The following is a 15,360-nucleotide window of genomic DNA, read 5'->3' as shown; positions in this document are numbered from 1 at the left end:
GATTAACGAATTCAATCTAGCTAAATCAACACGAAATAATGGACACTAAACCTTAGTAGGCGCATGATTGGTGGGAAATGGGGAGTTCAACAACAGGAGGCGAGTCGGAAGTTATACCCGGATACACGAAGCCCGACCGCCTTCCAATTTGTACCCAACGTACCGTGCGGTCATATTGCCTTATTTCCTTTCAAGGTAACATAGAGCATCAATAGCATTATGATGCCAACTAAAAATAGTTCGCTGAATTTGGTAACGAAACCTAAAAAAGTTTAAATCAATGTGGCAGAAGATGCCATAAAAATGCACTTTTTAATGGGTTATGATTACCTGATTGAATAATGGTTGTAGCATATTGTACGTTCGTACACCTACCACTACTAGCTGTGAATGACTTTTCGTAATACTATCACAGCATTATTTTTGTTGTGATTATTAAAGTTAAACTTTGTGTTGTAATCAGTATTTTACATGCGTGTACTCATCTACGCACCACACGCCAGGTGTTACATTTCAAGTGGGTTGTGTCTATTACATTTATGTCTGTTGCATTCCTCTCCCTTCTTTTCCACCGCTATTCATCTGTAGCGTCCCGAAACTCCCTGAAGACGAAAGAAGACAAAATACTCGGGCAGAATATATATATTCAGCACGGAGAAGGTGTCTGGGCTATTGTCATGGCCCAAAAGGCCAGCCCACCCAGCGAGGTACAAGGGGGCTAATTCGAAGTACAAAAGTGGCGCCTCACCAGAACCGAGGGATAAACCACTATCGTATTACACATCGGTATTGCTTTTGTCGTATTCATAAAATTTTTATGCGAACACAATTCTACTAGAGTGCATCTGTGTTAGTATTGGCAGATATCGGCGAAATGGCTCTTTTAAGGCAATGCAGAAAACGCGTATTTTACTAGTGGGTCACCAAATATGTGATAGTTTATGTAATCGATTAATTCACCCTTTGATTCTTACTCTACGCGGATCTGCCACATAACATTACCTTCTTGCTTGATAGTGCAAATTCGGTAATACAGTTCGAAAGCTGATGCAGTGCGATGGGTGTTACTTAAATTTATCATGATTACTTTGCAATGTCATGCGCGCGCTTTAGAGAAGTCTGGTCAAAGTGTGCTGGTAGAAGGCTTCATTATGCGCATGATTCCCTCCAGAATAGATAAGAACTAAACACACCACCCTTGGAGGGCATTGCACTGCAAGTGTGGAAACATGATGGATGCCTTGTTTCTACACTACCCAGTGTGATAATTCATTCAATTTCAACCGCAACTGCTTGTACACTCGTCACAATATGGTGATGATTGCAGCTATGAGGTAGTGTTAGCACTACACCGCAAGATATCTTGCTTTCGTGTAATTAGCTTGGACTCTTGGGGGGGAGGGAAAATAAGAGATGCTACGTTGTTGACCAACTCCGACATGAGCATAGCCTCAGTTCCAACAATTAAATAAGATGTTTTAGACATAAAAGCTCTTATTTAATCCAATTATAAGTTCGAATACCTAAATAACAGGAGCCTCAATGTAAACGTTGGAGTCAAGTACGATAGGATGTCAATCCTCGCTCGATAACAGACTATTCCTGACATGAGGACCCTCTGAAAAATTAACGATACATTTGTTTTTTTTGGTAATGGTCTATATGAAACGTAACAAGGCACTTTATTTGCACAATCAAGCGAACTTCAGAAGTACCCAACATTGTCAGCCCTGTCATCTTGTTAGCCAAATTACTAGTTTCATTTAAAAGGCGAAAAATTATGGCCCTCCAGCCATGTCCATAGCATTCCAGTCCTTCTATGAGTAATCGATAGATCCTCCTCCAGACTGGTACGGCTTAATTCGATTTCAGCGAAGGTTCAGAGCCCCGGAGAATCCCCGCAGACCAAGGGAAATGCAAAAGCATAAAGCAAGAGCGGTGCTAGTACATTGTATCACGGATGCTTGGTCCAACAGAAACCATGGCTGCTCATAAGGGCTGTGCCATAACGGAGAGATTAAAAGGGAGGTAGGGCTATAGAGGGGAAGGGCGCAGCCTTACATAAATACATACTTATTCACCAACCCTCGCACCCATGGAAGTCCCTAAGGCAGGTGGTATCGGTAATAGTGGTGGTTGTAGGGGTGATCGCCTTGTTGGTGTCGGTGTTGAAAGTGGTGAGGGCTATAGAAAGTAGGTCTATTAGTTTCCACAACCAACTGCTGGTGGTGGGTTAGGGGCTGATGGTGTTGGCTGGCGGCTCTCATTCGAAGGAGGATAGAGTCTAGCGACCTGTTCACCGACCGCTGAGGTGGTAGGGGCGGGGTTGGCGGGGTGAAGGCGTTCAATAAACTTCCTCCCTGACCCACTGGATCTATTGGTTCATAGAAAGGTGGCGGCATTGTCGGCCGCAGTACAGAGGCCCGCAATGGGGATGACAGTTTTTCCTGATCCAACATTGCCTCCTCCAAAAAATCAGTGTAAATCTCTGTTGAGCCAGTTGGAGAGTGCTCAAGCTTGGGGAAGTTGATATAAAGGGGTCTCCTGGTAGCCAAAATGCTGTCATCTCCACGATGAAGAACACTTGGGCTGTAATTCTGTGGGTCTTTCAGTGGAGGCATTAGCGAAAATGGTGGTTTTGCGACAACAACGCAAGGGGCATTGGTGTAGTCGTGGAGATATTTTGATGACCCATACTCTCCCATGGCCTCTTCACGGGTCGTGCGAAATGCGGAGGAGGAGGTAGCGTTGAAGAAGGGGTCATTGAATCTTCTGGAAGAGTGGAAGAATCGGACGGGGTTGTCAAGATTAGAGATACGAGACACTGGGTAGCATCCCACAGGGTTCAATTGCCACGCAGGGGAGAAACGCTGGCGTGAACGCAGACCTGTAGCTTGGGTTTGAGGTAGAGAAACTAGAGAAGCCGAAGAATATTATAAATCATAAAATTAAATAAAGTAATTGTGAGAACTCTGCCTACCACCACTACTGAAGTCCTCCGACTTGCTGAATTCCGAGAGAATGATGCGTTTGGGAGCAGGTGGTTGAATTGGGCTCCTTCCACCGCCATCGTCAGGTGAGTGGGTCTTCTGTGCCCCGAGAGAAATGCTTTCCGACATGTCATGGGGCCGCTTCTCGCCCGAGGTGATCATGCCGTGGTAGGAAGTGGAGAGGTCACGACCCCCGTGATACTGATAGCGGTGATAGGGTTGCAGCATGTGAAAGCGCGAGCGCGGCGCCACCTCTCGTCCGCAAACGCTGCCGCCACCGCGGCGCCAGGCCTTGGCGGCAGGCGGGTACGTGGCTATAGGGCGACTGGCGAGACGACAGCTTGGCACGCTGCGCACGGGTTCCAGTGGCTCCTGCACCACTGACGTCTTAGCTGCCACCTCCTCCTCTTCCTCCTCTTCGATGAAGGAGAGGTCACTGCTTCGAGATGGCGCTCTCTCCACCTCCGCTGCTGCACTGACTACCGCTCGAGGTGGCGTTGCTCTCGCCTTCAGAGACTGTTGTGAGTCTGCACTCTTTGCACTGTTGCTCATCAGAGGGTTCTATAGTCAAGCCAAGAAGTTCCATACTTAAATGCTTATTATTCAACGACACGCTACTAAGTTTGCACTAGCAAGACCGCGAAGGAAAGAGTGCCTTATAAAGCATTTAAGTAGATTATTATAAATAAGCATGCTACGCTATAGCATAGGTCTTTAAGGTTATCGACGTTCCAGGTATAGGAGGCTCCGACATTTCAACCGCATTTACAGTCGAAATGTCCTGCGGATTTATAATAAACAATTTTTTACAAATTTGTATTCCTCATCATATATCCAGCAATAATGCAGCTTTCAAGCATCAGATGAGTTTCTTGCTAGGCACTGCATTACGTTATAATCCTCCTACTTCAAAAGAAATCGAATTTTATTTGACTTAAAAATGTGAATGAGGGTACACTCCTTTGGCACCGACTCTAGCGATAATGCTAAACCTTGCCTTTGTTACTATTGTAACAAAATACTAACGTTCTTTAGCTCTACTAATGTTTATTTTGCAACAAAAGTAGGAAGTGAAACACTATTTTTAAATTGATCCATCAGATCCTTAAATACATTTCTTCTTCAAAAATGGTGCCGATTCAAATGTTTGCCCTCATGCTGTACACCAACTTGTCGTATGCTGTCACAAATTGGGAGTATGGTAGTGCAGAAACGCTTGTTTTGTAACCTCCTACGAGGCCACTTGGACCACTCAAAAGTTTTTGACAGTAACTGAGGCTCTTTCTTTAACACTGACAGGGTAACAGCAAGGTTATGCATAATGACAGGATGAAATGTAAACTTAAGGATAAGGAACTTTCTAGATTTGAGAAAAATGAGTTGCAGATAAATACTACCAACACCTAGTGTCGAGAGATTGCACATCGCATGCATAATTACCACAGAAAATAAGAATGAAGGTCAACAAACAATTCATTAGAATAGCTTAGCGCGACACAAAGCGCGCATCACCACACGTTCGGAGGAATATTTGGGAAATATATTGAATGCTTAAATGGGTTCTTGATTTTGGCAGCAATCAAATCGCAATAAAACTTTGTTGAAAGTAAGGAGTTTGCATTTAAAAATTAAGTCTGTTTAAATTGTCGACTTGAAATGGCTAAGAAGCTATTATTATTCGCAACATTTTCCTTTAAAGTTATTTCAGAAGCACCTAAAGACGAAACCGATTATTTAACAATAAGCTTATGAAGTCATCGGTGGCCTTTTTAGAGAAAAGTACAGATTATCCACTACGGGAGAGGATTATGAATAGTGTACCTTCGTAGGACGTTTGCTAACGACCTCCTTGGGTGATTTCCAACGACTTCCAGTGCTGAAAAGGGAAACATGACATTTTCAAGTTCTCACTCACCGTAGACGAAAAGCGGTCCGTCACTATTCAACTTACTGAAGAGAGTCGTCTTCGGTCTCCGAGTTCCTGGCTGATCGATGTACATTGTGGGTGACGGCACCGAAAAACCGAGCCAGAAGGTCAGCCGATTTCTAAGCAATAGAAGAGACAAAAGGCAATTATGCGCTAAAAGGGGGTTGGGTGGAGTAAGGGGTAACTCCAGCCGCCAGGGAGTGGGGCATGCGCTGTCTAGGTTACTGAATTGACAAATCGGAGGCGATAACCGCCAGTCGGCACAAGCACATACGAACACAGCGACTGAAACACAAACACGCACAGAGTGGACTAGACGCCTAAGAGTTCCCTTCTGGCATATTTTTTTTTGCGTCGATGATATTATTCACCAGACCTGGAGCCTTGAAAGAAGGTGTGGCCTTGGAACGTTGGTGGAGGTCTCTGTCAGAAAGTCCGGAGTCTGTGCATGTGTGTGCAAAAAGGTCAGACGTAAACAGACATATCAAACACACACAGGTCAGATTAGTAGAAGGGTACGATGGTACCGGTAGCAGTGGTACGAACAATAAGTCCGCTAAGTAGGCATGCAAAAGTGCACCAGAGTGGCAAATAAATCAGTGGTTGATGCGATAAGTAAAAATGAGAAATATTGCATGCCCAAATGCACAAACAGAGCTCTAATATAAGTAGTAGTAGTAGTGGTGGTAGCAGCAGCAGTAATATCAGCAGTTATAGTAGCATTAGTAATTGATAAGGCGGTAAGTAAGTATTCTCGGATAGGGGCAGACTACCTTCGATCCACTTGAGGATGAACTGCTCACTGGTGACAGCTGTAATGATGCCAAATTTTTCAATGTTTCAGCATTTTCAAATGGTTACATGGCTGCATTAAATCATTAAATAACGGCTCCTTTCGGCAGTAGCGGCTGGTTTTTGCCAACCGGTCGTAAATCAGTGAATAATTATTTGAAAAACGTAATAATGCACTCATTTAAATTTTCTCAAATTACAGCGGATAATCCTTAAAATTGAGTAATTTGACTTGGGAAAATCTCGTCCAGTGGTTAAAACGCAGCTCACCGATTGGTCTTTGCCTTGAGGATGTTTGGAGAGTCGATAATTTTCGAGAATCAGCAGGCCTGCGTAAATCTTTCCGACTGTCATCTTGTGATAGACGAGCTCTGTTAACCGTAAAATAGTTTAAGCATGCTACTCGCGACCTCATAAGTAGACTAGAAGTCACTTGTGAACAATAACTACCAAAAAAAACAACTACTGAACCTTCTGCCAGTAAGATATGAAAACCGCAAAGGAAACAAATGATACTTACGTTGCCGGTGTCTTAATAAGTTCGCACAGATAACACATCGGAATTAAACCACGCCTTACGAAGCTTATACTCTCGAGCAAAGGTTGAACTATTCAAAAGTCGTCATACGTTTAACCAATGAAAATCAGATTATTAAGTAGTGAGTTGGAGCACATACAGACAGGTAGTCAGTAAATTGACGAAAAATCGTCCGCATGAAAAATAAGAAGATACTATAAGCAACTGAAGGATTATCAAGGAGTCTGAAAACTTGTTTTAGGAGAAGGGTGGTTTAGTGAGGACATGGAAAGTGGATAACCTTCTTTTAATTAACTGCACAATCAGTTTAGAAAGTTACCAGGTTCTTTTATTTGATCCCACTATATTACTGTTCTAATTGAAAAGAAATAAGTGACATTTGCTCCAACTAAAACTAAGTAGGCTTACCTGAGTCCGGTGGGACAAGAATGTTCATCATACGTTTGGCTTGCACGGGCCAGAGTTTGAGTAGGCTATAGCGCAGTTCGTTGTCACGCTGGTCCATAATCTCTGCCGGTCCCATTTTAATGCTTAGCGACTCACGAATCAACGCGAAAAGGGTGGTTGTAAAGTGCACTGTTCCGTTGTCATCGACGGGCATATTCATACGGATGAGTTTCTGCAAACGGATGGATACGGAGTGCAGTAAGATTAATTTCGAATGAAAATGGTATTCAACGAAAATGTGTGAAAAGCACTAACCCTGTAGGCTAGTCGGTAAGGGCATTTCTTCCCGAAACCAACAGGCGGTTCCATATTTCGTAACATTTCGTACATATCGGTGTGATGTATGCGACCGCTGCAAGAGTCGACGATTAAAATGGTTAGCTTATCGGACTTATAACAGTAAACGGAAAGTTTTGACCAATTGTTTTAACATCACCAATTTACTTCGCACCTTGTTACAATACCATCTTTTCCAGTACAACCAGAATCCTAGGTCTTATTCTATTCACAAAAGACCGCAACGATGCTTTGAAAAGAACTTAAATGTCGAAAAAAAAGGGAGTCTTGATAGATGGCTTAGGTCGCTTAAAAATACCATGAAGTAAGTATATTATTTGTTGGTTAACCACTTCCCTAAGAGTTTAGATTACTTTTCACCGTAAAAGCACGAAATCTCCTGCAATTCTACTACCACTCAAGGGACGTGGAACTACGTTTATATCACTTGTAAAAATCTCGTATCCCTTCTGTGTGTTGATGACAAACCTGCTTATAGACTGGTGTGATCTTCAGTGTCTTCAGGGAACTCATGTTTAAGGAATAGTCACTCTCTACCATGATGAGTGATTGCACGAAAAGGCAGGAGTGAATGACTTACCGAGCGGTGGGATCGTACTCAGCCCAAACGCGTACAAATTCATCGAGGTGGTGAGGCCCGAGGATGGAGGAGTCGCGTGTGAGGTAGTCAAAGTTGTCCATGATAACGGCCACGAATAGATTCAGCATGAGAAAGGCTGAGAGGAAGATGAAGGTAACGAAGTAGAGGTAAGTTGTCTTGCTGCCGCACGATGTACCGGAGCCCTCGCACTCCCGACCCGCGTCGCAGTCTAGCATCACCTCCTGCCAATTCTCGCCAGTTGCACACCTGCCAATCATCAATCAAAAACACAAATCATTCCTTCGGTACTGCCCGCCTCTTCGGTGATATCCTTTAAACATGTCTAAATTGGATCAGTAATTGTAGCAGATGGACGACCCTTCGAGTGCGGCACCTGCTTTCTGCTAAGACGCAAGTGTGAAAAGGATTTCCAGAGCACATTCGTTACATCGAATAAACCTTTCAATTTCATTTAATTGGTGATCAAATTTTCACCCAAGGTCGCCCCAAAAAGTCACACATTTCGAATATTCTCACTGAACCCGTCATTTCTCAATTAATCTGTCGTCAAGGCAAGTTTGACCTTGAATTTTCGTCCGATCCTTCATTGCTATCACTGGAAATCGGAGCATGCCAATGCGAATGCCTGAGAAATGCAAAGCATTCTCTTCTTTCGTTTGGCCTAGAATCGTTTCGGTTAATAGCAACAAACACTTGGCAGATCGGTATAGCAGCAAGCAGAAATTATTTGCCCTTTCATTCATTCATAAGGTATTTTTGGGTGTCGCACCATTGTTACCTAAAGTACTTCCGTAAGTTATTTTGTGAATACTTCAAAATAGAATGTTTTCGTATCTACAGAAACATATCATCTGCAAATATAGGTAAAAATTGCGTTTGCGAATAAAAACGTACGTCTTGACATTTAGAGAAGTTGGTAAATTACTAAAAAGCAGTTCGAAATTGCGAATCCTGTGCTCATCGCCAAGGAGGGGGAGGATCACCACTTTTACCACAGGTTGACACACTGGATCAATGTACATAAATGATGTGGCCACCACCATCTATGTATCGTATATTAACTAAATCTTAATTACTTAAAAATTAACGAGTTTCGAAGTTCTAAAAGCACCAATATCATCAAATTGCTCCAAATAATTTATTTCAAATTCCTATTTTGCATCAGCATAGTTTATATCTTGATTGGCTTACCTAAAGAGGAGCAGGATACCGCTTCCAAAAGTCTGGAAGTTGTTGTGGTTATTCATCTGCGTCATTGGATCATTTTTTATGTTTCCAAAAACCTGAAAAAATGTTAAGAGGCGTGTCTCATTACGGCAAAAACCCGGAAGGAAGGGGTCACGCAGGACAGGGCATTTTACTCACCTGCATGCCGATGATGCAATAGATAAAGAAGAGAATGACAATTAGGAGGCAGACATAAGGCAATGCTTTCACCGACTGAATGAACGTCCACAGGAGGATGCGCACTGTGTAGCCCTGTCGAAGAAGCTTGATCAAACGCGCTGCTCGGAAGAGTCGTAGGAAACCAAGACTTAAAAATGCTGATTGCTAGAGAAGAAGGTAACGAGGATGTATAGCTTAGACCACAAAAGCAGGTCCCAGGGCAGATAGCATATCAAGCTGGTCTCACCTGAAGTTCAGAAACCAGAACATCTGTGATGCTACCTATCACCGTGATGAAGTCGAAAATGTTCCATCGGTCGCGAAAGTAATTCTGTAACAAAAAGTAGCCTTCCAGGAGCTTCTAAAGCCTTAATTTCCGTGAGGTTAATCAGTGAGAAATAACAAATCCAACATTTGTAGAAAGTTGTTGAACATTTTTAAGCTTTTTGACGGAAGAAGATTTTTTGATAAAAATTTGTAATGGCCAAACCGTATTACAAGTTTCCTTTGGGTAACTTGCATCAAACATTCTGTTAGATCTTGTTGGAAAATCAAACTAGGATAGTAACTTTTACCCGCATTACGTTCGAAAATGCAAAACCGTCGAGCTTATTTGCCAAGTTTTAAGTAAAGTTTATCCAACATAACGGCAAGTCTAACTTACTTCAAAATAAAAACAACACAAAGAAGTACTTAAGTAACCATTTATTAATAAACCAATTGAATGTTTTATCATGAATTATGGGATAAGGCGGTGGTGTTATTTGTGAGGTGGTTTAAAACACTGAGACAAATTGAAGCGCTGGTAACGCAAGGCAAGTAAGTATCCCATAAAAGACTTCGAACTCAATTGCGATTTTGGAATAAATCCCAAAGAAATCTAAAAGCTCATTTCCACCACTTTTAACTTATGCACTATTAATGAGAATAAACGGAAAAAACATTCAGGGAACAGGTCTTGCGACCCTTGCAACAAATTATTTTAAAAATATTATAACCCCTAAGTCCAAACCTGAAAACATTCATGAAATTGGACTTGTTTTTTAAATTACTAGAAAGAAGATCATACTCCATATCTCAAATGTTACATCAAAGTAAGGGCTTGTTCATTTTTCATTGAAGTCAATGCTTAGAAAACGCGGAAAAAGTCGACTAATAGCAGATAGGCGTTAGTGCTGAAAAGTTGAAATTTTACTGCACTTACCTTCGGTCCGAACGCCATGATTTTGAGAACACACTCTACGGAGAACATGATGGTGAAGGCAGAATTTAGAAATATTAGTGTGTTGCAGTAGTTGTGGTAGTTTTGCTGAGCCGTGTCAATATTCGTTGCCACAGAAGGTCTCCTCTCTTGTCGATGATACTGGAAGAAAAAGAAGGCAGGGAAGAAGCAAATCCTCAATTTCAAATTCCAAATTGGTATAATTCTACCTAATTTATTAATAATTGCTTGCCTTGAAATACTTAGCATGGTGTTTCCATTGGATCTAAGGGTATCGTTGGAAATTTTGATACACGCATTATGCACATTTTGAGATGTCATTTATTGTGCCTAATCTATTGAGATTTGGGAGTATAAATGACAGTGGAATTGGCACAAAAAAGCGTGTACAGGTGGGATGGCGTGTTCTTTGGGAATTCTTAAATTAACAAACTACATTCCGTAGAGCACCTCTTATCTAGTAGCGCCATGGATGATTCCTTTGTGGACTGCAAGGTTGAATCACTTACCTTCATCATGAGGATCAGTGTGTTGAGTGCAATCATCACCATGATGTAGTACTCGAAGGGTGTCGACACAACCAGACGCCAAATGCGATACTTCCACGAGCGCTTGTTCTTTGGCATATAGCGACACAGAGGATGAGCATTGATAGCAAAGTCCACGCAACGTTTCTGTGACGTAGAGCACCAAAAGTAGTAGTGATAGGCATATACGACCAGATAAAATGGCGTGACTTAGTTCTTCTTAGCGGACACGAGCATACTGAATGATTTACTCATTTTTCGTTAGTTTGGAGCAGTCCAGAAGTCTGTTGGGTCACCTGACGGAACTAACATCTCTCTTGTCATTCAGTTATCAATGCATTTATTTAAAAGTGGGAATGAGATTTTGGCAGCAAGTCGGGACATGTTTGTGTAGCTGTGACAAATATGGCTTATTCTTTTGTCTTGGGCATTTCCACTTTTTAGGTAAAAAGAATGGAAAAACGTCTGATGATGGGGGCAAAACAGAATCAAAAAACATTACGCTTAGTGGTTTACCAAAGCGCATTTCACTAATCTTTTTATTGGAGTTAAATGTTCAATTAAATGGTGGATTAAAGCTTCGCATAAAATTGAATGTTAGGATTTTTTAAAAGTTTTCAATTCCCCCCATAAATGAACACTAAAGCTAGACTATTCAAAAATAACAGTAAATGAAATACATTGCAGTGAGCACAAAGGGTCTCCAAATCCAGTGTCAAGCAAAAGAACACAATACTTTACCTCGAGCAATACAACTTTGTATTTAGATACAATCGACAAACTCGTTATTTTAAAGCTATCCACACTGGCATTTGGAGGTTACTCTTGGCATTCATAACGTATTCTAAAATTGGAAGCTTGCTTACCTGATTTTTGTCCAGCTCCAGATCCATCAGTTCATTTTCACCCTGCTTTTGGAAGGTGATAATAATCAACGCAACAAAGATATTGACGAAGAAGAAGGGGAACACAACAAAGAAGGTGATGTAAAAGATTGCTACTTGTTGTTGATAGTCCTCCAGAGGTCCCCTATTTACATGTGTCGCGTCCATGGAGTTTTTCAGAACTCTGAAATTTAAAGATATGTGGATATTACAACAGCATATGAGTGGATTTGAACCACTTTTCTAAATATCTGTAAAAATATTAAACCTTTTTATGCTTCCAAGCAGCACACAATATCGCAAAGTGAATTTTTCACATACCCGGGCCAACCCTCACCAGTGGTTACAGTGAAAAGTGTCAGCATTGCGTAATAGACGTTATCGTAATTGAATCCATGGGCTTTCCATTCTCTCCAAACCGTGGTTGGAACACCATCTGCGTTATAGTCAAAAAATTGACCCCTGAAAGGTAATAGGTATTCTGTGAAATTATTCAGCCGGAGTTCCTCGGCTTAAGCATGACTTGTTTGTTATATCAGTACTGACCAGACCAATAAAGAAAAAAAGCAAAGATATTTGGACAACCTCACAGTAATTGCATGCGACTTACTGACATTCTTCTTTGGTTAATTTTGAGGCGTCATTGCAGTAGAAGAATTTGCCCTGGAACAGTTGCACGGCAATGACGGCGAAGATGAATTGGAAGAGCACGAAAACAATGAGAATGTTAAGAACATTTCGAAGAGAGCTTAAAACACAGTCGAAGACGGCCTGAAACATGAAAAATGTGACACGAAAATACGCAAATTTTGCTTTAGAACAAAACCAGTAGAGGTAGACAGAGACTTGAATGAGAGTGATGCTAACATTTCCGACTGAAAGTGGTCTGATATTTTTGGCGAATACCGGTTGGCCTCAAGGGTGATTGAGAATAAATGCAAAATCCTCAGAACTAGTTGAATGCTCTATCAAATGTACGATGCACTACTTATTGCTGGGACTGGTGTTTAGCGGCCAAAGGTGAATGCGGAAGTATGAAATTATTTGTCGTGTGAACAAGGTGATCGTGTTTATATTCACCCTCCTTCAAAAATAGGCATTTTAGAAGCAAAAAATCCCATAATGACTCAAAGTGGGGAAATATAATATTGTTCCCTTCCAAAAAATTCAAAAAGACAATCGTGTGTTCGTTATGGAAGTTTAAGCATTAAACTTTGGTAGAATAACAGCTTAGGCGTTCATAAACGAAGGTAAGGAACAACTCTTGAGAAACGATCAGAACTGAAACTGGACGGTACCCTGAAATTAGCAAACAAGGAAGTAATTTTCAAGCACAAATTGCATCTTGTGACAGAGGGTGAGTGCTGCACAAAGGTTTGAGGTCATAAAACATCGGACATTATGGCGAAATAAATTGACCAAAAACGGCGTGGTAATAATATAAACGAAGTCTTTTTATCAGGGCGGTCACCACAATCAACAAACATTTAACCTGACTAAATGCATTCGAGTCATGATGATAACACGAAATACGAAGGTACTTTTAGGAATGTAGGTGTATGAATAAGCTACAGGGGGAATTTTGACTGCTACAGCTAACTTGGATTGGTTGAAAGGCTTACCGCAGCACTTCAACCGGCCCCTGCAACAACCACATATTGTCAAGTTTGCCTGCTGATATAACTTGGGGCCAGTCCTGCCTCTTGTTAGAATTTGATGGTTGCTAAAACCATCGCAGAAATTTGTGTACGATGGGGAGATATGATGGAATCGTTTTGTTATTACAGCAAAAAAATGGCAAGAACCACGTACTTAGAACAAATTGCGTGAAAAGAACAAAGATATTATCAAAGTGGTTAATTAGTAAGCGCGCAATTCCCAATCAGTGCTACAGTCGAGAATTTCACCTTCAGTTTAGGCACTCGTTTGATCGTCTTCAGGGGACGGAGGACACGAAGCACTCGGAGCGATTTAATGGTGTTCAAATTCTTAGCTGAAGCGCTGGTGGCTGGTTTGCTGAAATATTTAAAAGGCAAAGTTTCATTTTGGTAAATGGGTAATTAATGAAATGATTAAAAGAAATTTATAAATAATAGAAATAGCTATGAACTATAATAAATATAGCAATAGAATCTACGTGGAAAAGTTAGATGTACTAAAAATTGTTTAAAAGGGGACACAAAGGTAAAAGCAAATCTGTTTACCCTTAGATGGTGTTAGATTGGTGATAATGATTTTCATAATGTAAAGCGAAAACTATTAGTGGTTAACCGCTACTAAAATGTTGGGGATATATGGATAATTGGCGCTATCTTTTACAAAAAAAATTTGTTTTAAACAAGATCAAACTAAAAGTAAAAAACCTCAAATAAAAATAAAATTAAATTACACTTTTGCATCACCATTCATATTGTTCAGTAATTGCAAGTGGTAGATACAAATACCAAATATAGTGCGGATTTCGGTATCGCTCGAAAAAATGATTTGATGAAATTTGTAGGGGCTTGGTGAACGCATCCCACTGTCTTAGCACACGCTTTATACAACATAAAGATGCTTCGGTCTATCGCATCGGTACGGCACTTTTCAGTGTGCTACCGACCAACTTACCCCCTCTTTCACACCCATCCCCATGCCATCAATTGGTGACTGAATGCACCTCATGTATGTGACTCCAGCTTGTATGCTCTACAAACTGAATCTGGCGCCCATTCGACGCACAGTTGCAGAGACCTCTCATCACATGCACGTGACATTTGGGGAAGGTGCGATGTGGAGCACTAAAACGCACCACTCTGGTTTACTTCGAAATACTCGACAATTGACTGCAGCGATGAATCTCTCAATGTTGGACACATCACTTCCAGAGCATTCTGTCATCTTCTTGCCTTAATAATGCCAAGAACAACATCCAGCGATGCTTAGCGCAAGTGGTGATGAAACAATGGGTCCTCGACCAAACCAACTGGGAAGGAGGAGGAGTCATGGCGGTGAAAACTGCTAAGCAAACGTGTCCCACTAACATGTCATGCACTAGCAGAGGGCAGATGGTAAACTTGAAGGCCTACCGATTGGATGTTCTCCACCTGTCTCACGTGTGTTATGGAGACATACCTTCCATTTTGCACTGTTGACTGACTGATTTATGATGAGAAACGGTTTCATGCTAGACATTGCAGTGTTTGGTGAACGAGCTAACAGATCATTGAATATACCCACACGATCCATTCACTACTCACGCCTCACCTCCAAGCTGCGTACCACCTCATCCACTGAACATATTGCTTGCTCAGTGTGCGTGTGTGTGTAGGCAAATGCAGGCGGACACAATTAGACACTTGGTGAGGGCTCGACAGCAATCACGACTGCGATCGGACCTGCCAACCCCGTGCCACCCAATGCGATTCGAGGGTGTGCATTGCACGTCCTATTCTTGCACCATTGCAGCACGAGACCTCATACCACCGCAAAACCCATCCGTGAGAGGATTTGCATTTTAGGTAGGGTGCAAGGAAGGGAGGAAGGAAGGTAGGAAGTGTGGGTGGGAGACAGGGATGTAGAGAGGGAGACTGCCTCATTCTCAGCCTTATCCTCATTCCCCACATTCCTCTGATGATGTTTCTCCGAGTAATAACTGTCACCATTTCTTAACACGACACAATCACATGAACATGTGCATAATGGAATGGACAGTTGAGTGGAAATTGAACTGCGTTAAAACAAAGGCGATCGGGGCTGGCTTTTCTTGG

The 15,360-nt window shown here is 41.7% G+C and overlaps 1 protein-coding gene across 1 annotated transcript in view; it reads right to left on the bottom strand. All coding sequences in view use genetic code 11, as the record gives it.

Moving 5' to 3' along the window:
- Window positions 1–2,105: 2,105 nt before the first annotated feature.
- Window positions 2,106–15,360, bottom strand: part of EGR_00598 (Voltage-dependent calcium channel type A subunit alpha-1) — a gene marked incomplete at both ends in the record, with an annotated part of 16,480 nt that continues 3,225 nt past the window's right edge. Inside the window, 18 exons of the mRNA XM_024489847.1 lie at window positions 2,106–2,914; window positions 2,981–3,551; window positions 4,812–4,866; window positions 4,942–5,036; window positions 5,980–6,080; window positions 6,656–6,866; window positions 6,950–7,046; window positions 7,572–7,838; window positions 8,784–8,875; window positions 8,958–9,143; window positions 9,226–9,309; window positions 10,183–10,341; window positions 10,710–10,874; window positions 11,594–11,795; window positions 11,933–12,073; window positions 12,222–12,497; window positions 13,234–13,334; window positions 13,519–13,627. Coding sequence (XP_024355844.1) covers window positions 2,106–2,914; window positions 2,981–3,551; window positions 4,812–4,866; window positions 4,942–5,036; window positions 5,980–6,080; window positions 6,656–6,866; window positions 6,950–7,046; window positions 7,572–7,838; window positions 8,784–8,875; window positions 8,958–9,143; window positions 9,226–9,309; window positions 10,183–10,341; window positions 10,710–10,874; window positions 11,594–11,795; window positions 11,933–12,073; window positions 12,222–12,497; window positions 13,234–13,334; window positions 13,519–13,627 — 3,721 coding nt within the window. The remainder of the gene's footprint in view (window positions 2,915–2,980; window positions 3,552–4,811; window positions 4,867–4,941; window positions 5,037–5,979; window positions 6,081–6,655; window positions 6,867–6,949; window positions 7,047–7,571; window positions 7,839–8,783; window positions 8,876–8,957; window positions 9,144–9,225; window positions 9,310–10,182; window positions 10,342–10,709; window positions 10,875–11,593; window positions 11,796–11,932; window positions 12,074–12,221; window positions 12,498–13,233; window positions 13,335–13,518; window positions 13,628–15,360) is intronic.

The sequence above is a fragment of the Echinococcus granulosus genome, assembly GCF_000524195.1.
Source record: "Echinococcus granulosus chromosome Unknown EG_S00002, whole genome shotgun sequence".
NCBI classification, from domain to species: Eukaryota; Metazoa; Platyhelminthes; class Cestoda; order Cyclophyllidea; family Taeniidae; genus Echinococcus; species Echinococcus granulosus.
This window is presented reverse-complemented; position numbering and strand designations above follow the sequence as displayed.